At 41.8% G+C, this 24,422-nt stretch overlaps 3 protein-coding genes across 7 annotated transcripts in view; 1 reads left to right on the top strand and 2 right to left on the bottom strand.

Annotated features, from left to right (window-relative positions):
• Positions 1-2,735: 2,735 nt before the first annotated feature.
• Positions 2,736-8,609, bottom strand: LOC122833030 (CD5 antigen-like; the record flags this gene model as incomplete). The annotated part of the gene is made up of 7 exons (XM_044120326.1): positions 2,736-4,164; positions 4,241-4,326; positions 4,529-4,858; positions 5,163-5,462; positions 5,539-5,841; positions 6,546-6,839; positions 8,306-8,609. Coding segments are annotated over 7 exons (1,710 nt in total), but the record flags the coding sequence as incomplete, so codon positions are not given.
• A 10,869-nt stretch (positions 8,610-19,478) lies between these two features.
• Positions 19,479-23,507, bottom strand: blvrb (biliverdin reductase B). Its single transcript, XM_044120146.1, has 5 exons — positions 23,292-23,507; positions 22,064-22,225; positions 20,257-20,346; positions 20,014-20,145; positions 19,479-19,918 (listed from the first exon to the last, which is right to left on the bottom strand). Exons 1-5 carry the CDS (start codon positions 23,374-23,376, stop codon positions 19,764-19,766), a joined length of 624 nt encoding a protein of 207 aa, XP_043976081.1. The 5' UTR covers positions 23,377-23,507; the 3' UTR covers positions 19,479-19,763.
• Positions 22,440-24,422, top strand: part of LOC122832862 (spectrin beta chain, non-erythrocytic 4-like) — a 78,807-nt gene continuing 76,824 nt past the window's right edge. For 2 of the 5 annotated variants that reach the window (XR_006370883.1, XR_006370882.1), the window contains exon 1: positions 22,440-22,540. The gene's annotated coding sequence lies outside the window, so the exon portion shown is untranslated. The remainder of the gene's footprint in view (positions 22,541-24,422) is intronic. The other 3 variants (XM_044120042.1, XM_044120039.1, XM_044120041.1) reach the window with 3 other exon arrangements.

The raw sequence follows: 24,422 nt of genomic DNA, 5'->3' as shown, positions 1-24,422 counted from the left end.
TATGTGCCATCAGAATTTTAATTAAAAATGCCTCTGAAATTTGAATGTTGTATATTAGTGCTTACTTTTTCAGTATTAAAATAAATTCAGAAAATATTTTTAACCTAAAAAAATTTCAGTCATTATTTGTGCATGAAAAAAAAAATTCATTGTCATTTTTTGTATATCGTTGCAATTTTCATGTATTAAAAATTCACATTTCTATTTCAAAGTGATCAAATTTTCAATATACATATTTTTCACTGTTTAAATTTTCAGTGTTAAAAAATTCAGCATTTCAAAATTCAAATGCAATATTTTCAGTGTCCTCCAATTCAACTTGCTCAAATTCGCTGTCTCAAATTCAGCGTCTAAAAATTCGCTGTAAAAATGGCCAAGGTTACTTCCGGTCACAGACATTAGCAATGGATGTCCGAGTCCAACATCCACCTAATCACGTGACACAACCGTCATATTGAAGAAATACCAGCATCACGCAGGCTGGCGACCATGGAGGCGAACGCAAACCCAACGGTGAGTTTAATGCTTTCATATTTCTATAGTATATTTTATTTTGCGCATGAAGTTTGTTACATTATCTTAAAGCCTGATTTAAAACATGGATTGGGCCGTTGTTAATCTTACACCATGGAGTGCTGGCATATTACTTCTCGCTACCTCCTAGCACTCCCAGCCTCTCTCCGCTGTCCCACACCCAACTTCCCCTGTTTTATTTCAAAAAGAAATACCACTTGAGTCAAGCCTGTAATCTTTAAAGAGAACTGATGGGTGGCGAAAAAAAAATTAAAATGTGAAAAATATGTGTATTGAAAATTTTTATCACTTTGAAATAGGAATGTGAATTTTTTTAATAAATGAAAATTGCAACCATGTACAAAAATGACAATGAATTTTTTTTTCATGCACAAATAATGACACCAAATTTTTTTTAGGTTAAAAATACTTTCTGAATTTATTTTAATACTGAAAAAGTAAGCACTAATATACAACATTCAAATTCCAGATTCAATTTTTTTTTATTCAGATTCTGATGGCACATATTTACTTCTATACTATTTCTACAGTAATGACACAGCAGACACTGCATTGCATCACATATGTCACCACGGATCCAGCTGACCCCATTGGTGATCAGTTTCTGTGCTCTCCGGTTCAGTGGTTAGATCTGACTCATCTGTGCTGGAGCGGACAGACCTGTCTTTTCTGAAGTCCCTGGAGTCCCTTGGAATTTCCTGAAATCTGATGGAAAACTTATCCTGCATCATAACATTGTTTCTGACCTTTTAGAAGCCATCACTCTCCCTGCTCGCATAGCAGTGATGAAGTGTGCTGCTCACACTTGTGGTTTCAACAGGAAATGCTGTCCCTGACTCCACTGTGAAGGCTGCACAGCGTCTCTGCAGTTGTCTCTCACCAACCTTTCTGCAGACTCTGATGATAACACACTCTCATTACAGGACATGCAGAAGCTTGTTACTCCACATGAAATGTCTAAATGGAAATGATGTGTGGCCACCTGCACACCACAAGACATTTGGATTGGTCCCAATGGTAATCCGTGTCTACCTGTTCATTTTTTCCGTCCATTTTCTGTTATGACACATTCTATAGATCATGTGTCAAAGGGAGGAATGCTGAGAGAAATGGACAGAAATTGGTACACCCATAATTTTTCAAAATATGCAGCTGAATACTGTAATAACTGTCTCATATGTGCACAAAATAACGTAGCAAAAGCCCAAAAATTAACAGGAAAAGGAGCAGACCAACAAACTGAAGCCCCATGTCAACATCTGATGATTAACTACATTGAATTAACACCGGCAGAAGGAAATAAATGTTGTTAAGTCATGGTTGACATGTTGACAGGTCACCAAACTCGGTCCTTGAGGGCCGATTGCATCAAGCACGTTTTAGTTCTCTCCCTGGTGGCACCAACAACCTTTTCAGCATGTTAATGTTCTTCTTAGGCCTTCTAACGAGCCATCATCTGATTCAGGTGCGTTAAACCAAAGAGAGAACTAAAACATGCAGGAGGCCGGCCCTCGAGGACCGAGTTTGGAGACCCCTGCTATAGGTCTTAAACAACCTAACTACATGCTCCCTGGAATTAAAGATCCTAGCGTTTGTATTTTGATATGTTCTGCTCTCAATGAATTGTATGGATCTTCCCACCCAGAACTAGCTATGAGTCTCCTCCCAGCACTAGGGTCCGTACTGAACAAAGTCAGATGGAAGGAAATAATTCATGAAAATAGAGCTGATGACCACCCTGTTGGTGTTAATGCCATACAAATAAAAGCCCCAAGGCCCCCAGATGAATTGATAACCCCCTGTGTCACTAACTTAGCTGAAGAAGGCCCCAAATATAGATACATGGTTATTCCTTATTCTGAAAACACTCAGATTACGGTTAGACTTACCACCTGTGAAGTTCTAGACTGCGGAAACCACAAAAATTCTGAATTTCACAGAGGACAAGCAGCCTATCTGTGTCTGTATAATAAGTGTGCTACATGGAGATGGGTGTGTGCATACTCTGACAATACGTATAAACGTATTGTCAGAGTATGCAGAAACAACGTAAGCCAGACACGTCTGGCTTACTCACAGTAGTCAACGCCTTTAACGTCTTACTGCAGACTGACCATCTGGCTTACTTCCCCAATCTAGTTATGAAGAAAACATCTTAGTGTCTCTGTGGAACTCCACTGCCTTCCCGCTCAACTCAGCTTTGACATCTGCTCCACTTACAACACAGTCTGTGAAAAACATGTCACTTCCCTTCATAATGTATCATTACTTCAGTTACAATTCTGTAGATTATCATAAATCAATCAACATAATCAACTTTCGTTGATAATAATCATCTGAGGTTAATTCTATTCACCATTCATTCATCATGTTATTCATTTCTTAATCTGCTCTTTATTACATCAACTCTTTGTATAATCATCAGTAAATCAAAGTACAAAAATTCTTATTTTATAATCATTAATAAATCAAAACACAAAAATATATTTCTTATAATCAATCAGTAATTAAAATACAAGAATATGTATGTTTTTAATCAACAGTAAATCAAAATGCAAGATTATTTATGCCTCTCAGGCCTTTATGATCCATTTTCTGCGTATACCTGGAAAGATCTCACCACTCTACAGTCCACCAGTTTTCACAACATTGGTCAAGAGTGTCTGCATGTTTTCTTTTTGTTTGTTGCTACATGTTTGGTACTCACAGAGAGTTCGTATCTCCTTAACAAAGCTGTTGAAATACTAATTATATGCGTCCATGAATTTCAGGCAGTGAAGCTTGTTTACGGCGTTTACACTCTTCATGTTGACTACATAGTTAACTTTATCGTAGTAGAAGATCGGAGGCAGCTTGTCCACATCGTCTGATAAATTTTCCTTCTCCGTCTCATACGGGCCAATCTCGACGGCAGCCATTTTGTTCATGTATCTCTGTCTAACACATTGGTTAAGAGTGTCTTCATGTTTTCTTTTTGTTGGTCTCAAAGCCTTGGGTCCACTATGCATTGTACATGCACTTCCCTACTAAGATGGATCACATCTGGTTCAGACTTGTGGGAACTGGATATATTGGATGGGTTATCAAGGCAGTGAAGACGTACACCACCTACAGGTGAGACAAAGTATTACAAGCCAGGATGACCTATATTACATTTGTAACATAACAATTCATAACCCAACTAAGACAAGGACACAAGCTGAGTTCAGGGCCTGAATGGAATTGGCTACCTGACCTTTGACCCCTAAATATTCTACCATATTCTATCCTTGTAAGGTTGATGAAGATCAGATTTTGATGAAGTGGGTTTTCTGTTATATTTTGTTTGTTGAATGTTTTGTGTTCCCTTCTTATATAAGTTTTACTTAAGTAGGTTTAGTCCAGATACAAATTTCTGAATGTTGAACTTCCTTCCTGCTGCAGGAGCACAGAGACATTTTATCATAGATACATAGACGGATAGATTTCCAGGAGTCTGAAACATCTCTCTGCTCCTTCCTGTGGATGTGAAATGAAGATCATTTTCTCCTGGTTCCTTCAGACTGCAGTCTCCTCCTCTAAGCTGCCTTCAGCTCTGGATCCTTCATCATGATGGTTGTTTTCTGGTCCAGACTTCTGGTTTCTCCTGGCCTGGAAACAGAGGATGGTTCAGCTTCAATGCAAGAACTTTCCCAACTGAACACATCATGCATGATACATGCAGTACCTTAAAGTAGAGGACCAGGACTGATCCCAGCAAACCCAGCAGGACGACAACCAGTCTGATGATCAAAGCAGTGAGATAGGCTGAAACTGAATGAAACAGATTCAGGATCAGCTTTCATCAGATGAGTCCAGTTAGAAAATAATCATATAGACCCTTGTTTTCATGCTGCCTGTAGATCTGATCATGAACATTAATATCATCAATCCTCCTCTCTGACCTCATGAATGAGGCAGACAGCTGCTGGTTCACCTGAAGCAGAACTTTTCCTGATGGACTCCATGAGTTTACCTGAGACAGTGAGGTTGAGAGGCTGGCTCATAGAGGAGAAGTTATAGGAGAAAACGTAGACGTGGTAAACGCAGCGGTAGGTTCCTTGGTGGGCGTGGCCAGCAGCAGAGAACAGGAAGAGGGCGGAGTGATTAACAGCTGGCAGGGTGTGGTTCTGAGTGTAGTTAGAGGTGCTGAAGATGAGCTGGAAGGAGCCGCCTTCATACTGAGGTCTGATGGAGCACATGATGCTGAAACTTGATCCAATGAGGAGCTCAGACCCCTGCTTTCTGCCTGTGGAAACCCCGTCAGTGGAGGAAGAGAGGAAGATGTGCGGCTCAACCAGCAGACCTGGGAACGCAGAGGAAACACAGAGACAACTGGATCTAATCTGAGGTGGAAAACAAGATGGCATGCATGAGAAAGAGACAGGAGCTCATCACAGACTGGTTGCTATGGTTACTAGCATGTTTATACATGATTACTAGCACCTTTATGATAGATCTACAGTCTGTCAGTAATATTTAAACCAGTTTTAGTTTCTCTCTCCTCAAGGTTTCAGGTTCTTAGTTAAAGGTGACGGTTTCTCTGCAGACATCTGGAACCTGATGGAAGAAACATTTTAAAAGAAATAAATATGAGAGTTCAGAGTTACCTGAGCAGATGAGCTCATGGCTCTGATCATTGTTATCATCATAAGGTACACAGTTCTTTAATGCAGATCCTGACTGCAAACAGTCAGAAAAGATCCACCAAACTGGCCTTTCTGAAGTTTCCTTTGAATTTCTTGCTGAAACAGCAGAACCACAGTCCAGTGCAGCACAAACTGCAGCAGCTGAGTTCATGTTCCAGTAACGATCCCAAACAGCCACTGGTCTCCACTCTTCTTGATGTTTCATCTCCAGTCTCCCAGCACATCGGCTGGCCTCTCCCACCAACCTGAAGTTGTCTTGATCTGATCAGAGACAGAGAGTTCATTAATGAAGGAAGTGAAGCAGTGAACAGCAGCAGGTCTGCAGATCCTCCTCTACCTGAACAGGTGAGTCCAACAGCTTGACCAGGTGAGCAGCTGTTTCTACCTGAACTCTTCCTGCTGCTGCACTTTAGCAGAACAGACTCACTGCCTTCACACAGGAACTCTCTGCTCCCCACTGGAGCCTCTGCTTCTCCATAGAGCGCCCCCTGGTGGACTGAAGGAGGCCCACAGCCAATCTCCCTGCAGACCACCTTTGCATCCTGCAGGTCAAAGTCTTTTTCACACACTGAGGACCACGACTGGTTGGTCTTCACCTCCAGTCTGCCTGAGCACCGGTTGGTCCCTTGAACCAGCCTGACTGAGTCTGTGGATGCAGAAAGAAAAAAGGTTTAAAATATTTCAGAACTTTAATTTTCTAGATTCACATGAAAACATCTCTGAGTTTGATAAAAATAAAGGCCAAGAAAACCAAACTAGAAAATCTCAGAGCATCAAAGGTGAAGTGAAACCGACTGTACCTGGAATTTTATCATTAATTTTTATTTCTGCTGAATTTATCATATTTTTGGGACATAAACATGTTAATAAATCCACCAAATGTAAAGCAAACTTTAATCTCTGTGAAATTGTTAATATTTCTGTGGATTTAAAAATAAATTTGGCAAAATGACTCAACAGCGCCCCCTAGTTCATCCAGGCCAACAACCATAACAAACAAAAGGTTTTTCTTCTATTTTCACTAAAAACAGGAAATCCACCATTTTGGATCAAAAGTCATTTTCTGCTAATTTTCAGGTTTTGAAAATGTCTGATTTCCTTGAACTCCTCCTGGGATTTTGATGCATCGACTTCAAAGCAGCAGAGATTAAAAGTTATCAAAATGATGAGTTTTTGTTCATCTATGTGGTTTAAACTGAAAACTTTATCTGGATATTTAAATTACATTAGTTCCCTTCTCCTCAAGGTTTCAGGTTCTTAGTTAAAGGTGACGGTTTCTCTGCAGACATCTGGAACCTGATGGAAGAAACATTTTAAAAGAAATAAATGAGAGTTCAGAGTTACCTGAGCAGATGAACTCAAGGCTCTCATAACTGTTTCTATCATCAGGTAAACATTTCTTTAATGCAGATCCTGACTTGAAACATTCAGAACTGATCCTCCAAACTGGTCTCTCTGAAGTTGCCTCCGACTTTCTTGCTGAAACAGCAGAACCACAGTCCAGTTCAGCACAAACTACAGCAGCTGAGTTCATTTTCCAGTAACGATCCCAAGCATCCACTGGTCTCCACTCTTCTTGATGTTTCATCTCCAGTCTCCCAGCACATCGGCTGGCCTCTCCCACCAACCTGATGTTGTCTTGATCTGAGCAGAGACAGAGAGTTCATTAATGAAGGAAGTGAAGCAGTGAACAGCAGCAGGTCTGCAGATCCTCCTCTACCTGAACAGGTGAGTCCAACAGCTTGACCAGGTGAGCAGCTGTTTCTACCTGAACTCTTCCTGCTGCTGCACTTTAGCAGAACAGACTCACTGCCTTCACACAGGAACTCTCTGCTCCCCACTGGAGCCTCTGCTTCTCCATAGAGCGCCCCCTGGTGGACTGAAGGAGGCCCACAGCCAATCTCCCTGCAGACCACCTTTGCATCCTGCAGGTCAAAGTCTTTTTCACACACTGAGGACCACGACTGGTTGGTCTTCACCTCCAGTCTGCCTGAGCACCGGTTGGTCCCTTGAACCAGCCTGACTGAGTCTGTGGATGCAGGAAGAAAAAAGGTTTAAAATATTTCAGAACTTTATTTTTCTAGATTCACATGGAAACATCTCTGAGTTTGATAAAAATAAAAGGCCAAGAAAACCAAACTAGAAAATCTCAGAGCATCAAAGGTGAAGTGAAACCGACTGAACCTGGAATTTTATCATTAATTTTTATTTCTGCTGAATTTATCATATTATTGGGACATAAACATGTTAATAAATCCACTAAATGTAAAGCAAACTTTAATCTCTGTGAAATTGTTAATATTTCTGTGGATTTAAAAATAAATTTGTCAAAATGACTCAACAGCGCCCCCTAGTTCATCCAGGCCAACAACCATAACAAACAAAAGGTTTTCCTGCTATTTTCACTAAAAACAGGAAATCCACCATTTTGGATCAAAAGTCATTTTCTGTTAATTTTCAGGTTTTGAAAATGTCTGATTTCCTTGAACTCCTCCTGGGATTTTGATGCATCGACTTCAAAGCAGCAGAGATTAAAAGTTATTAAAATGATGAGTTTTTGTTCATCTATGTGGGCTAAACTTAAAACTTTATCTGGATATTTAAATTACATTAGTTTCCCTCTCCTAAAGGTTTCAGGTTCTTAGTTAAAGGTGACGGTTTCTCTGCAGACATCTGGAACCTGATGGAAGAAACATTTTAAAAGAAATAAATGAGAGTTCAGAGTTACCTGAGCAGATGAACTCAAGGCTCTCATAACTGTTTTTATCATCAGGTAAACAGTTCTTTAATGCAGATCCTGACTTGAAACATTCAGAACTGATCTTCCAAACTGGTCTCTCTGAAGTTGCCTCCGACTTTCTTGCTGAAACAAGAGAACCACAGTCCAGTTCAGCACAAACTACAGCAGCTGAGTTCATTTTCCCGTAAAGATCCCAAGCATCCACTGGTCTCCACTCTTCTTGATGTTTAATCTCCAGTCTCCCAGCACATCGGCTGGCCTCTCCCACCAACCTGAAGTTGTCTTGTTCTGAGCAGAGACAGAGAGTTCATTAATGAAGGAAGTGAAGCAGTGAACAGCAGCAGGTCTGCAGATCCTCCTCTACCTGAACAGGTGAGTCCAACAGCTTGACCAGGTGAGCAGCTGTTTCTACCTGAACTCTTCCTGCTGCTGCAGTTCAGCAGAGCAGACTCACTGCCTTCACACAGGAACTCTCTGCTCCCCACTGGAGCCTCTGCTTCTCCATAGAGCGCCCCCTGGAGGACTGAAGGAGGCCCACAGCCAATCTCCCTGCAGGCCACCTTTGCATCCTGCAGGTCAAAGTCTTTTTCACACACTGAGGACCACGACTGGTTGGTCTTCACCTCCAGTCTGCCTGAGCACCGGTTGGTCCCTTGAACCAGCCTGACTGAGTCTGTAGATGCAGAAAGAAAAGTTTCTTCAACTTTTTCACTGAAAGGCTGATGGAGAGACGGTCTGGTTCTCAAGCAGCTGCAGGAAAACATCTCCCAACCTTGTGCATGCAACCCAAATAGCTTCATTTGGTGAGAGTTCACTAGCATTTAGAATGAAGACAATACAACCAGCAGATGTTACCTTACAATAATTTGTCCACCATAAACAAGAAGAGCTGAATGAGGCGACTGTTAATGTTAATTCAATATGTGGAAGTGTGGCCACCATGGACTGAACTTCCTCCACTGCAATTGCTAAAACTACAGAGACTATGTTTCTAAAATAACAGAATATTAATCATGGTTCAAACTTCTTCTTCTGTTTCCTGGTTGGTCCAGTAGAAAATCTACCAGAGTGAATCCAGGTGAAGGGGAAGAAGCCCAGACTGAGCTGGAAGTGAGAATTTTTTAAAGTGGAGTTTGAAGCAGAACAGGAAGACAATGGACAGGATATAAAATCACCTGAACAGACGATCTCTACATGGTCGTCCCCATCTCTTCGTAATGACACCAGAGATCCACAGTGGAGCTGTCTGCAAGCTGCAGCTGCTGATTTAAAGTTCCACTTCCAGTTCCAATCATTCTCTGGTTTCCAGTCTCCCAGATCCTTCTTCTCCAGTCTGCCAACACAGCGACTCATTCCTGCTACCAGTCTGAGTTCATCAGACAGCGCTGGAAGAAACAACATTTACATGTTGGGTTACAAAAAGCAAAGACAGATTTAGGATGTGTTGACAGGATCCTGTTGATCATGTTTATTTTATCTTCTCTTGAGTTTTCCTCCATTTACATTCGGCCCTACAGCAAAATTGTCTTGCAGATTTAACTGTTGACACATTTCTCCATGGAGGTTTGTTCCTACCAGACACGACCTTCACTTTAATGTAGGCAATGAAATCAATGACATCTGAAATTTTATGATGGAAGTTATCTACCAGCTCATCTACAAGGTTTGATGAGCTGCTCTGCTTCTGGCTGCTCTGGATTCAGATTCAGAATCAGAACCAGAATCTTCTGGATTTAACAACTTTTTACACAAAAACAATAAATTTGACTTTGGTTGGTTTCAGTAAAGACATAAAATATAAATGGGTAGAAAAAGCGAATAATAAGAAATATTTCAGGTTTTACTACAGAGCGTAAATAACATTAAAGCCTGGGATTTAACTAGGCCATTCCATCATAAAGATGGTTAGATCAGAACCATCCATGATAGCTCTGCCTCTAACAGGAGGAAAAATCAACTTTGCTTATTATAAAATCTATTAAGAAAGACTGTGAAGGGTTCTGCTGTGGTGGCGTAGAGGATATCGCGACAAACGTTTGGAGGCCTTGAGTCCTAACCACGGCCGTCACGGGTTCGATTCCCGGACCCGGCAATATTTGCCACATGTCTTCCCCCCTTTCCTCTCAGCCTACTTTCATATAAGGGACAGTAGAGTCCACAAAAGACTGCTGGAGGGGAGAAAAAAATAACAATAAAGACTGTGAAGCTATCACTCTACACTAAAACATGCAAATGAAACATTCTTTGCAGAAATTATAAACAGAAACATGAACAATGATTGAGGTTTATTTGCCACAGTTGACAGGCTGACAAACAACCTGACCTGCAATGAATTTGACAAATACGCTGCAGAGAAAATTAAAACTATTAGAGGTTCAACATTCACTGCCACACAGAATCTAATATCCATGTTATGCCCATCTTTTCCTTGGGCTGCCACCTTATGGTGGTGGAGGGGTTTGAGTGCCCCAGTGATCCTGGGAGCTCTGCTGTCTTGGGCTTCATGCCCCTGGTAGGGTCACCCAAGGCAGACAGGTCCTAGGTGAGGGGTCAGACAAAGTGCAGCCTGAAGACCCCGATGATGGATACAAACTTTGGACTCAGCGTTCCCTCGCCTGGACGCGGGTCACTGGGGCCCCACTCTGGAGCCAGGCCTGGAGGGGGGGCACGACGACGAGTGTCTGGTGGCCGGGCTTTTACCCATGGAGCCCGGCCGGGCACAGCCCGAAGAGGAAACATGGTTCCCCCCTCCCTTGAGCCCACCACCCGTAAGAGGGGCCAACGGGGTCAGGTGCAATGTGTGATGGGTGCCGGCCAAGGGAGGGGAACCTGGCGGTCCGATCCTCGGTTGCGGAAGCTCTTGGGATGTGGAATGTCACCTCTCTGGTGGGGAATGAGCCGGAGCTAGTGTGTGAGGCTGAGAGGTTCCGGCTAGAAATAGTTGGTCTTGCCTCGACGCATGGCTCTGGTTCTGGAACCAGTCTCCTTGAGAGGGGCTGGACATACTTCCACTCTGGAGTTGCCCAAGGTGAGAGGCGTCGGGCAGGAGTGGGCATACTTGTTGCTCCCCATCTCGGCGCCTGTACGTTTGGGTTTACCCCGGTGAACGAGAGAGTAGCCTCCCTCCACCTACAGGTGGAGGGACGGGTCCTGACTGTCGTTTGTGCTTACGGGCCGAACGACAGTTCAGATTACCCACCCTTTTTGGAGTCCCTAGAGGGGGTACTGGAGAGTGCTCCTCCTGGGGACTCCCTTGTTCTGCTGGGGGACTTCAACGCTCAAGTGGGCAATGACAGTGAGGCCTGGAGGGGCGTGGTTGAGAGGAACGGCCCCCCCGTTCTGAACTCGAGTGGTGTTCTGTTGTTAAACTTCTCTGCTCGTCATGGATTGTCCATAACAAACACCATGTTCAAACATAAGGGTGTCCATATGAGCACTTGGCACCAGGACACGCTAGGCCGCAGTTCGATGATCGACTTTGTCATCGTTTCATCAGATCTGCGGCCATATGTCCTGGACACTCAGGTGAAGAGAGGTGCGGAGCTGTGCACTGACCACTATCTGGTGGTGAGTTGGCTCTGCTGGTGGGGGAGGATGCCGGTCAGACCTGGCAGGCCCAAACCTGTTGTGAGGGTCTGCTGGGAACATTTGGCAGAATCCCCTGTGAGACGGAGCTTTAACTCCCACCTCTGGCAGAACTTCGAACACGTCCAGGGGGAGGTGAGGGACATGGAGTCTGAGTGGACCGTGTTCCGTGCCTCCATTGTCGAGGCGGCTCATCTGAGCTGTGGCCGCAAGGTTGTCAGTGCCTGTTGTGGCGGCAACCCTCAAACCCTTTGGTGGACACCTTCGTTGAGGGAAGCCGTAAGGCTGAAGAAGGATTCCTATCGGGCCTTTTTGGCCTGTGGGACTTGGGAAGCAGCTGATGGATACCGGCGGGCGAAGCGGAATGCTGCTCGGGTGGTTGCTGAGGCAAAAACTCAGGCGTGGGAGGAGTTTGGAGAGGCCATGGAGAAAGACTTCCGTACGGCTTCGAGGCGATTCTGGTCCACCATCCGGCGTCTCAGGAGGGGGAAGCAGTACAGCACCAACACTGTCTATAGTGGGGATGGTGTGCTGCTGACCTCAACTCGGGATGTTGTGGGCCGGTGTTGAGGACTTCAGGGGCAGTTCCCCTGGATTGGCAGACTGGGGTGGTGGTCCCCCTTTTCAAAAAGGGGGAACGGAGGGTGTGCTCCAATTACAGGGGGGGTCACACTCTTAAGCCTCCCTGGCAAGGTCTATTCAGGGGTCCTGGAGAGGAGGGTCCGTCGGATTGTCGAACCTCGGATTCAGGAAGAGCAGTGTGGTTCTGGTTCTGGTCGTGGAACACTGGACCAGCTCTACACCCTCACTAGGGTCCTGGAGGGTTCTGGGAGTTCGCCCAACCAGTCTACATGTATTTTGTGGACTTGGAGAACCCGTTCGACCGTGTCCCTCGGAGAGCCCTGTGGGGGGTTCTCCGGGAGTATGGGGTACCGGGCTCTTTGATACGGGCTGTCAAAGAGCCCGTATCAAAGAGGGTACAGGGGTATGACCGGTGTCAGAGTCTGCTCCCCATTGCCGGCAGTAAGTCGGGCTCGTTTCCGGTGAGAGTTGGACTCCGCCAGGGCTGCCCTTCGTCACTGATTCTGTTCATTACTTTTATGGACAGAATTTCTAGGTGCAGCCAGGGTGTTGAGGGGATCCGTTTTGGTGGCCTTAGGATTGCAGCTCTGCTTTTTGCGGATGATGTGGTCCTTTTGGCTTCATGGGGACGTGATCTGCAGCTCTCACTGGAGCGGTTCGCAGCCGAGTGTGAAGCGGCTGGGATGGCGATCAGTGCCTCCAAATCCGAGGCCATGGTCTTCAGCCGGAAAAGCGTAGAGTGCCTTCTCCGGGTCAGGGGGGGGATGTCCTGCCCCAAGTGGAGGAGTTCAAGTATCTCGGGATCTTGTTCACGAATGGGGGAAGGAGGGAGCGGGAGATCGACAGGCGGATTGGTGCAGCGTCTGCCTTCAAGCGGGTGCTGTACCGGTCCGTCGTGGTGAAGAGAGAGCTGAGCCAAAAAGCGAAGCTCTCGATTTACCGGTCCATCTACGTTCCCACCCTCATCTATGGTCATGAGCTTTGGGTCATGACCGAAAGAACGAGATCACGGATACAAGCGGCCAAAATGGGTTTTCTCCGTAGGGTGGCTGGGCTCTCCCTTAGAGATAGGGTGAGAAGCTCAGTCATCCGGGAGGGACTCAGAGTAGAGCCACTGCTCCTTCACGTCGAGGGGCCAGTTGAGGTGGCTCGGGCATCTGGTCAGGATGCCTCCTGGACGCCTCCCTGGTGAGGTGTTCCGGGCACGTCCCACTAGGAGGAGGCCCTGGGGAAGACCCAGAACACGCTGGAGGGACTATGTCTCTCGGCTGGCCTGGGAACGCCTTGGGATTCCTCTGGAGGAGCTGGAAGACGTGGCTGGGGAGAGGGAAGTCTGGGGCTCCCTTCTGAAGCTGCTACCCCGCGATCCGACCCCGGGTAAGCGGAAGATGGATGGATGGATGGATGGATGGATGGATGGATGGATGGATGGATGGATGGATGCCCAAAGATAATAACACCCACAACTTTTCTTAAGAAAGTTCTGCCTGTCATTTCATCTGATCTGATTCTAATAGTAAACTCTTCGCTCTCATCAGGTGTTTTCCCCCAGCAGTTTTCAAACCACTGATATAAAAAACAAATAATTACTGCAGAATTACAGGCCGATCTCCAACCTTTCATTCATCAGCTAAATTATTGAAAAGCTGTTTCAACAATTAACTCTGCAAAACAACTGAAACACTGAGTTCCTTTAATCTGGATTAAAATCCCAGCTGGTCAGATTTGCTGTTGAAACATAATAAATGAAACACTGAACAACATTTTGATGTGTAACGACGACACTTTGACAAAATGTACTGTTTACTGGTTTACTGTGTGGTGTCTTTAGGACTTTTTGTGTTTTTATGACGTAAAGCTCTTTGAACCGCCTTGGTGCTGAAATGTGCTTTACAAATAAACTGATCGATTGGTTGATTGATTCTAATCTGCAGCAGGCGAGTTCGACATCCTGCCTGAGACACTCCCACGTCAGGCCGAGCTCAAACGTTTTCACCAACACAACCAGCGGTACCAGAAGCTGGTCCAATGACCGTGGTGCTACTGGGCTTGGTTGGCCAGCAAACGGGCCTGACCAGAACCTCCTAGAGAACCTGTGGAGCCAAGAGGAAGATGAGAGAATTCATGCAGAAGGAGCCATTTTATGTGGCTCCACCTGTTTACTGTGCAGATTCAGCGCTGCTGCAGAGTTTCTGCAGCTTCTCCTTATCAATCAATCAATCAGATTATTTTATAGCACATTTCAGCAACAAGGCAGTTCAAAGTGTTTTACATCATAAAAACACAAAAACCAACAATTCTTGATTTTATTGGCTCCTTAGCAGCAAGTAGACAATATAAACATCACTAACTGTGTAGCAGCTCTATGATCTGAGACTAGAAACAGTTTCCAGTTTTATGTTTGTAAAATTTAACATGTTTATCAGTCGATCATTTTTAATTTGAACTCTGGTGAATATTAGTGTTTTTGTTTGAAAGTGGAGTCCTACCTGAGCTGCAGAGACACAGAAGCAGCATCAGAGCTGTTTGGTCCATGTTTCCTCTGGATGTGGAGTGAAGCTTCGTCTCTTGATGTGATCAGGATGAGGCTCCAGACTCTGAAGACTTCCTACTTTAAGCTTTTTTATCTGCCACTTCCTGAACGTCACAGTTCAGATCTTTGGCTGCTTTCAGAGACAACGCCTCCTTCCTATGATCCGATAATGTAGATGGGTTCATACTGGGCCTACTGGGATTCACAGGTTTCACCAGTGTCTGTTGTTCCTGTGTTTAGTTCAGTCTTTGTTCTGCATGTGGCCGGAGTGGATCCAGGTGTGTGATCCACTGAAGGGGAACCTGATGTTGTTGGCAGCAGTAGCTCAGCTTCCCTCCAGGAAGGGATCACAGCTAAACAGAAATGAGCCCAGGTGTAGCTGCTATGAAGAGAAGAAACAGAGAGAGAACATCAACTTCATGTCAGCAAAAACTGCAGACATTCAAGGATGGAGAGCAGTAGGAGAAAGAAGCAGAGGAAGGAGAAGTGGTCAGTTTGTCCTCCAGGAGGATTGATGGAACATCTTCAGATTATAAATATGAAACATTTAAATAGATTTTTTTCATAAAACATTTTTCTGTCATTTCATTTCAGTTTTAGTCTTTGATCATCAGAGCAGAAAGGCTTCATAGAGGCAGAGAGAGAAATCTAAACATTAATCTGGATGTTCAGCCTCTGTGTGCTGCCGTGAGCAAGCTGAGTGATGCTAATCTGGATTGAAGCTTCAGCAACTTTATCAGTTTTGTTGCAACATAACCAGGTTTTTCAGGGTAAATCTAAACTTTAGATCTTCAGCGGAAAAACTTGTTTATTTCAAAGAGCTGAGATATTTTAGGCCCATTTAACTCAAAACATATTTTATTTAGAATATAAAACACTACCAGCCCCTTTGTGCTGCTGCAGCAAAATGCATTTATATCATAAAACAATGAATGAAGAGACATGAAAATCTAAAATATTAGCTGAACCTCTGAGGTTCTGACCCAAACTGTGAGCCCGGTTGGGTCAAAGTTTCCTGTTTGATAGTCGGTTCTGGTTTCTGTGGTGCATTTTTAATAAGCCAGCAGGTTTTCTGGCATTACTAATTACTGTGTTGGATTAATTTAATGTTTTACCTTCATAATTTTAGTCATAACCTGTTTTTGCATGTTTATCATCTTGTGATAGTATCACAGTTTCCATCTGCTTTGGCTGACTCAACGTACTGAATGATGAAATATCCGTCACTAAGCAAAAAGTCACTGACTCTTCAAAATCCCCAAATAAATTAAACTAGAACTTCTGAGTTACATTTTTATTCTTTCTGTCATAATTATCAGTCAATTCCACTAATCTATTAGTTAAGCTAATTTTTAGCTTAGCACTAAAGCTAAATTAAAAAAGAAAAGACATCTTTCTCGTTTTAGTGGAAATATTTCCAATCAGTCAACCTGGAAAACTTCAATACAGTCAGCTGACTTGCAGCATTAGGTGGGGGAGGGGCATTGATGCTCTGCAGAAGAAAAGCAACAACATAATTAAAAACATTTGCTTTTGAAGCTGATTTTTAAACATAACATCATAAGTAAACAGAAAACAAACCAAAAAATCTTCATGTCATGGTTTAAATTCTCCATCCATCCATTTTCTGTTCACCCTTTGTCCCTAATTGTGTCAGGAGGGTTGCTGGTTCCTCTCCAGCTGCGTTCCGGGTGAGAGGCGGGTCACCCTGGACAGGTTGCCAGTCTGTCGCAGGGCAGCACAGAGACACACAACCATTCACACACACACTCACACCTAGGGAGAATTTAGAGAGCCCAATTAACCTGACAATCATGTTTTTGGACTGTGGGAGGAAGCCGGAGAACCCGGAGAGAACCCACCATGCACAGGGAGAACATGCAAACTCCATGCAGAAAGACCCCGGGCCGGGAATCGAACCCAGGACCTTCTTGCTGCAAGGCAACAGCTCTACCAACTGCGCCACTGTGCAGCCCCAGAAATGGAACAAATGTTGCAACTTTGGTCCCAAATCAAAAATAAATAATACTGTAACTTGATAATTGATATGTTAAAGTTAATAACAACACAGAATTTTTAAATTTTTTTTCTTCATGATGAACGTTTCTAATGAAACTATTTGAGATTTCTAGATTTTTTCTTTGTTGTTAAAAAGAATAAATAGATTATTTTGTTTTGTTTTAAAGATTTAGCGTCTAAAATTGTTAAACTTGACTCTTATAATTCAGAAAACAGGAGCAAGAAAAGAAAATGTTGCAGAACTGTCCTACAGCCAAATTCGACCTTTGACCCCCAGTTTTCACCGACCATCTTTTGGAGACTCATGGTGGGGAATCCTCTTGATGCTGATTCACAGCAGCATTTTTGAGTCCAGTTTTAAAACAATCCATCAGTTTTCCTTGTATTTAAATGATTTGTGTTATTTTCGTGCTAGCTGGTCCCACCGAGCGATCCCCATCTGTTCAGGCTCTGTGTGCTGCAGCTCAGGCCTCGACTGTCCACCAGGTGGCTGGACTGAGGAGCAAAAAACACAGAATAATCATCACAACATTCAGAACAACCAAACACACACTGCTGATGGAAACTGAGTTCTGTTAAGTACCAATGAGCAGTCAGTATCTTACTTGTAGAGGACAGCGGCCATATTGATCTCAGTTTGGATAATCAGGGAGAAATGCTCACATAAGAGTCTAAAGTAGAGGTGTGCCAATCCATCGGCCACTGATCATGATCAGCCGATTTCAGTGAAAAGTAATCAGTGATTATTGATTGGCCACCGTCTCTTGTGGCCAATCAGCAAAACCGATCACTTTTATCTCACTTCTCAGCCGGCGTGTGCAGCTGATCTCCTCTTTTCTTCACACGTCTCCAGCGCTCAGCAGCAAGTCCTAAGCGATGTCGTGTGGAAGTATAACGCTCCAGTAAATGGGGACGTTTACCTCCGGGGTGACGCACGTCAAAATGCATCAACACAACAAATCTAATATGGAATTTAAAAAAAAAAAAAACACTTGACGGAGTTTCGCTACAACGAGGCCCAATGCAGGAAAAAAAGAACATCAGAAGGTTTTTTTACAAACAGAGCGCCGCTCAAACCTCCACCTGGCAGTGAATCTCACACCGAACGTTTGCTTAAAGCTGCAGCAGGAAACTAAAACAACAAAAACTATTTTACATGTATTAAAACTTTGGCCATGCCCTAACATAAGACAGATAATCTCTGAAAATAATCAATCTCCTCTTCCTCCTCTCTGCAGAATTACTCCACTTGGTCAGAACCAACCAATCAGAACCAGCATTAATCAGCCAGCCAGGCTATCAGGAAGTTAGCATTTAGTAACTCAGAACTGTTTATGTTGATGCAACCTGCATTTGACTTTCAATGAATCTTTATTTTTCCTTGACATTATTTGATATAGGCAGATTTATTTGACTCATGTATAATTTATGGTACAGAGAGTCTTACTGTTACATTTTGTTTTACTGATTGCAGGTTTTTCAGTCGTCCTTTTGACTGAATTGCTGCTTTATTGTGCCTGCAAGTATTTAGCATTTTAGGTGAATTCATTGCCGGATCATTTTTCCATTTTGCCAGATCAGCATTTATACCTGATGTGAAAAATGAACAGCCATTCCAGGTGATCGGCAATGATCGGCCCTCATGGGTGATTGGAATCGAAAGTGGATCGTTGCGTGTCCTGTCTCTCTGTGTTGCCTTTCGACAGACTGGCAACCTGTTCAATCTTAAAAGAGAAGCTAAACTTCAAATCAGCAAATTTTTATTTTTGACAGATAAACTGAGTAGATTCAGAATTTATTTTCTCGCAGAATCAAAACAGTTTAAAACAAACCAAATTCAGAATAACATTAAGGTCAAGGTTATAACCCGGAAAACCTTGGTAATTTTGGAGTTTCTGACGTTGAATATGTGGAAATTTCCAAGTTTTTCTAAACAATGTTTTTTGGTGGAAATGTGATAAATCTATAAGAGTTTCACTTTTTAAGACGACTGACATTTTATTTTCTGATATTTACTTCTTTAACTTTGACCATGTTATTAGAAAAATTCACAAGTAGTTAAAAGTGACCTTTTATGCTTTCTTGAACATGTTAGAATTCTGTTACACAAAATCATTAACTGATGAGATTTTATTCTGCTCAGTTTGGACTCCTTTTAGAAAAATCTGTTTAAGGCTCCGTCACTTTAAATCCAAACAAGCTGCTGGTGGAGAAACCCCATTCCCTACATGTGCGGGAGCTTTTGGTGTTGCTAGGTAACCGGACTGATATGTAACTTTTTTTAAAAGATTGTACTTTTTTTTTTTTTTTTACATATTTGTTAAAACTGTCACCAATTTCCTCCACCTGAGCCACCAGTGTCAGAAGAAATGCACCGCTTCTGACCAAAAACAACCAATCAGAGTCAGGAGGTGGGCCTTAGCGCTGTCAATCAACGTCATGTACTCGCTGTTATACGTGCAACCAACTGGTCATTTTTAGGAATGGCCACCATTGGTGGCTATGCTAACTAGGCTTAGCATTCACAACAAGATCTGCCGATAGGAAATAGCTGTAAAGATAGCAGACAGGAAAGGGGGATGGGCAGCGCCACACAAGATTGTGCTTGACAGCGCCAAGACCCTCTGATTGGTTGTTCCTAGATAGCACTGGGAGAAGACAGAGGTGCTAAAAATGTTTTCACAGATAATCTGTCTTACAACATAGTGATAGTTTCAACAAATATCTAAAAAAATATACTTTTTTAAAAAAAGTACTGCAGCTTTGAGTGAGTGAGTGAAACTTCTCATTAGAGCTGTGTAATTTACTCAGTCAATGATGCAAGACAGAAAAGGGAGTTTATTATCAACAGCCGTAAAATGAATCCAGAGCAGGATAAAAGCATCATACGTTGTAGTTTGGTAACAAGATACAATCTATGGCTGTTAAAGACAAGAAAACAAAAAGATCTAAAGCATGTTATTCTTATTTACCAATAAAAAAGGTGGAATTAATTTCAAAAATCAAAAACATCCCTTGATTTATGTGTTAATGTTCTCTTTTCCATTAGTTTTTTAGTGTAAATAGTAAAACATTGGAAGCCTCTGCAGAGAGTTTTCTGGGATTATTTGTATTCCCCCCAGACTCCCACAGTCTTTCTGTCCCACTCCGATGTGGACAGACACTTGACAAAGAAATGTCCCAGATCGTGCTTGGAGATGGCTCGTCCTTTAAGCATATTTTCTGTCGCTGTGTAGCGCTCCGTCAGAGGAAGGTCGCCTGCAGAAAACCCAAACAAGCATTAGCATCCACAGGAGTAAAATCCTATCATTTAAAGGAGGAAAGTTACTGCTAAAAACTTCTTTTCTACTGACTCGCAATGTGAGGAGGCATAACAGCCACGTAGTCGAGCCCAGACGTTTTCAGAACCGTGTACATCCGGTCATGATCCTCCGTCACTGGGACCAGACGAGGCGGGACTTTGGCGCGATCCCACAGGAGGAAGGCTGAGTGGGAAATAAATGAGATGTTGTGATAAATATAAAAATTAAGATATCATGTTTTTCTTGTTAAATCCACCCACATTAGCTAATAAATGTCCTCATCAAGCCACTTACCTGACATGCAGCCGATGACTTTGCGGATTCCTCGTGCCTTCATGGCCTCCACGATGTTCTTGGTGCCTTCAGACATCATGGTGGTTGGGCCTAATTGGCAAAAATACCAGCAGTTTGTTACTGCAATAATAAATATATGCAAATCTGATCTTGAATGTATAAAAAAACCAACAGATTTTTGGCTGATTTTCTTTTTGCAAAAATTCAGTAAAGATGAACACCCTGTGACTCAACCAGCGTTACCTTTAAACGACGTTTTTCTATACAAGGATAAATAAATGAGGCCCCAGGATGGAACCTTGGGGAACCCCTCTGGTGATTTTCATCTACTCTGTTGAAAAGTTACCTACTGGCACAAAGAAGTCCCTTTTCTTTAGATGGGATTTGAAATAGTCAGTGAGGGTCTGTGTTACAATATTATAAACCAAAAGGACAAAGGTGACCCATAGTGACTAACTTGCAGTATTACATCCTGAAAACATTTTCCTGGACAAGTAGAAGTGTCATAAAGTAAACTTGTTGCAGGAAAGAATTGCACAATGTGAAGAAAGAAAAATGCACTCTAACCAGTTCATGGAGGAAAAAAACATTTCAGTAGGAAATGTTTCAGCTGAACAATTAAAACAACAACAAAAAATTATCATTTACATGAAAAACATTCTTTGACTTTCTCACCTAATTTTCTATCCTGTTTGCCTTCTAAAACATTTAGCAGTTTATCTCTTTTTTCCATTTTTGTCCCACAAATTCTACCAAAAACGTACATGACAATAATTCAAAAAAATCTAATCAGTAAATAAAATGTAAGTAATCCAAACTGGTGCTTAATTCTAATATTTTTAAAATATTTCAAGATAATGTATTTCTTATATTATTAGATTTTAAAGTGCTGGTAAATTGTCTAAATAAGTTATTTAGGGTTCTAACTTTGTTCCTGTGTGAATTCTTACATTTTTTCTTTTAGTTCAGCATGACTTTGCCTAAAACCGTCTTACTACCCGCCTCTTCGGTCAGATGGTTATTTTACGTCTTGGTACAATTTTAACTCTTTTGGTAATCTGACATTATGCCTGGCAAAATTCTTTATTCATAAACAAAGAATACTAAAATAATCCCAGTTTTTAACATCTTTTAAAATCTGACTGCCAACTATACTTACAATCTCTGAAATATATTTAAACATATGAATACCTGACTGAAATATTAATGGAAAAATATTTATCCCCTTGTTTACTTTTATTATTATTATTATTATTATTATTATTATTATTATTATTATTATTATTATTATTATTATCACTTATGCTTTTGTGTTTCCATTTCTAAATCTACTTCTGCTATTGCCTTTATACATTTACGCTATTGCCTTAGGTTGTTGGTACAACTTCGTCACTTTGGGAATAAAAGCGCTGCGCTCTCTCCCTCCCCACTGCTCATCAACGTTGCCATGGCGACTGTGGTGCATTGCTCGGTAGCGTTACTAAGTTTTTCAAATGTGTGATTCATTCATCATTTGGATTATAAAAGTCTCCAATAACGCATAAAAGAGTCGCAATAGGGGTTTGAAAAGTCGCTAAGTGACAAAGTGGATACGTTTTCGCCAGTAACGCTCATCCCCACACTCCGCCATTCCTATTGGCTCCGCCCACTTTTCTGGAATTTTTCTAAATTGGCCGGGGGCGGGGCTTAGCTTTCCGAGCGGGGTTAGCTACACTTTAATCATGGAAGCCTGCAAAAAAAAGGTTACCCCATACCCGTCTTTCATTTATGGATACAAATATTTCAGATTTATTTTGAGAAGCCTTACTGAGGTCACTCCTGGTTCCCAGGATGATGATGACAGCGTCCTGGCCTTCCAGAGTCTTCCTCACGTCGTCTTTATTCAGGACGTCACCCACCACCACTCTGGACGCCTTGTGGTCCGCCGGCAGCTTGGATGCGTCCCGCACCAGGACGGTCACGCTGTATCCTGGTGAAAAACAAAACAAACAGGAAACTATTAAAATCAGAAACGGTCAAAGTCGGGTATTTACAGACCCTGCCGATCCATTACCGAGTTTGAGCCATTTTGAGAACAAAAATGTCTCTAGATGTGAATAGCTTCATTTTATTCAACTGTAACTTGTGTGACAAAAATCGAAAAAGACGTTTAATTTCACCAGTAACGCCCCAAGAATCCCACCCTTTGTGTTCAGGCGAGATAGAGAACAGCTTTCCACTATCGCATTATTATGACTCGGCAAAACGCCGACCTAACGGTTAACATGACTCAGCAGAATTCACGGTGAGCAGAAGGAAATGAAAATGCTGCTAAAATGACATTTTTCTCATCATATGACACACGTTTGCGATTTTACAACATCTTGTAAAATGCTTGTAGACCTTTGGACTCACATTTGTTGTAAGAATAAATAAATAAAAGGTTACATAATATACGTGCAACCTGATTGGTTGAGAAAGTAAAGTAGATCAAGCTAAAAAAAATATTTTGAGTTCCTACAAGTCAAGTGAAAGTTTATTTCACATTTAATTTAAAATGCAAATCAGTTAAATATTATTATATTGTGAAAATGCTTAGACTTTCCAACCATTTCTATTTGAACTTCAGTTTTTTGCATTTGTTCCTTTAAAGAAGCAAAATCCTTTATATTATTTTCAGTGAGACAAAAAATTACAAGCACTATTAATGTATTAATGTCAAAACTTACATTAAAGGTGAACTTTTGCATGGAATAATTTTTTTTAACTGTACATCTTATTATTTTTGTACATATAAGAATGATTGTATCTGAATAGTAAAACTGGTTATTAAATTATGTTAGAATTAATCTTTGAAGGAAAAATAAATAGGTTTCTATGATATTTTTATGTACTCTTATTTAAAAAAAACAAAAAAAAAAAAAACGTTCACAGACGCACGTTTCTGACGCACTTATGAATGGAAAACATGAGAAAGTAAGCAAACCGGCAGCCTGTTTAGTAAACGTCTACACGTCCCTCCGTCATTCCCGGTCGCTTCTCCCCGCAAAGCTCACCTGCAGCCACGGCTTGCGGCAGCGTCGCCAGCCCGGTCATTCCCGTGGCTCCAAATATCGCGACATTCTTTATGGACGCCGACATTATTTAAACTAGACGAGATTACGACACAGCGACTATCTGACCGAAGAACAGCAAGGTTTAATGTTAAAAACATAAAGAAAGGCGTTTTATAAAGTCCTACAGAAACACTTCCGCCGCACAGACTCCGCCCTCCTAAAGATTTAAAGGAGCCGCGAGAATTTTCCCGCTTCATTAACTTTTATTATACCGTTGTGATCATATTTAGTAGAAAACATTTTTCTACAATCTGAAAACTGACTGGCTTTTTAAAGTTTGGAATCATCACTACAGAGGAAAAATTAGTTCTGAGACCAAGCCAGCCCAAGGCATAAGAAAACAAGGCACTGAACCTCTAGTTTTATAAATGCTTGAGGTGTAGCTAAAACTATAGATCTAAAATATTTAGATTTGTCTGTAAAATTTAAGATTTATAGAATCTTGCAGGTTTGCCTTTTAAACTTGTTCCTTATTCATTTGTAAATGTTAATTTTAAGATAATTATTTATATTGAAAATGTAGCTACAAACTTAATATTTAACCAGAAAGCTATATGTTTAATCTAAATCATATCTCCAAACAAAATATATAACAAAATAGTTTTACAGCCAAATTCCAAGCTCCAAACTAAATTCTTAGACTATGTAGCTTCAAACAATTTAGTTAAAAGCTAAATATTTAACTTGGCAACTAAATATTTAATTTAACTACTAATATGTTGAAAACGAGAAGTAAAATTTTGACTTTTGAAACTCTGAAACTTCCAATTTATTTCTTGAAAATTTCTGAGATTAATCTCAAAATTTCTGAAGCTTTTTCTAGCAAGTTTTCACCTTCAAATTCAGAAAAATTATTTTTTTTTCCAGAATATTTCTGAGATTAATCTCTAGAGTTTCTCAAAAATATTATAGCTAATTTTCCACTTCTTTTTTTTTTAAAAATTGTGAGCTTTTTGGCGGTAATTTTCTCAATTTTGTTTTCTATTTTAAAGACCTCCATACAAACTGAAATTATGTGTGTATAAAAAGAGAGGATTTCATGTGAAGTGCTCCCCCTGGTGGCTGCTGGTA

This window comes from Gambusia affinis, linkage group LG06 (genome assembly GCF_019740435.1).
Source record: "Gambusia affinis linkage group LG06, SWU_Gaff_1.0, whole genome shotgun sequence".
Lineage (NCBI taxonomy): Eukaryota > Metazoa > Chordata > Actinopteri > Cyprinodontiformes > Poeciliidae > Gambusia > Gambusia affinis.
The sequence above is the reverse complement of the archived record's forward strand: the minus strand, read 5'-3'. Positions and strand labels throughout refer to the sequence as shown.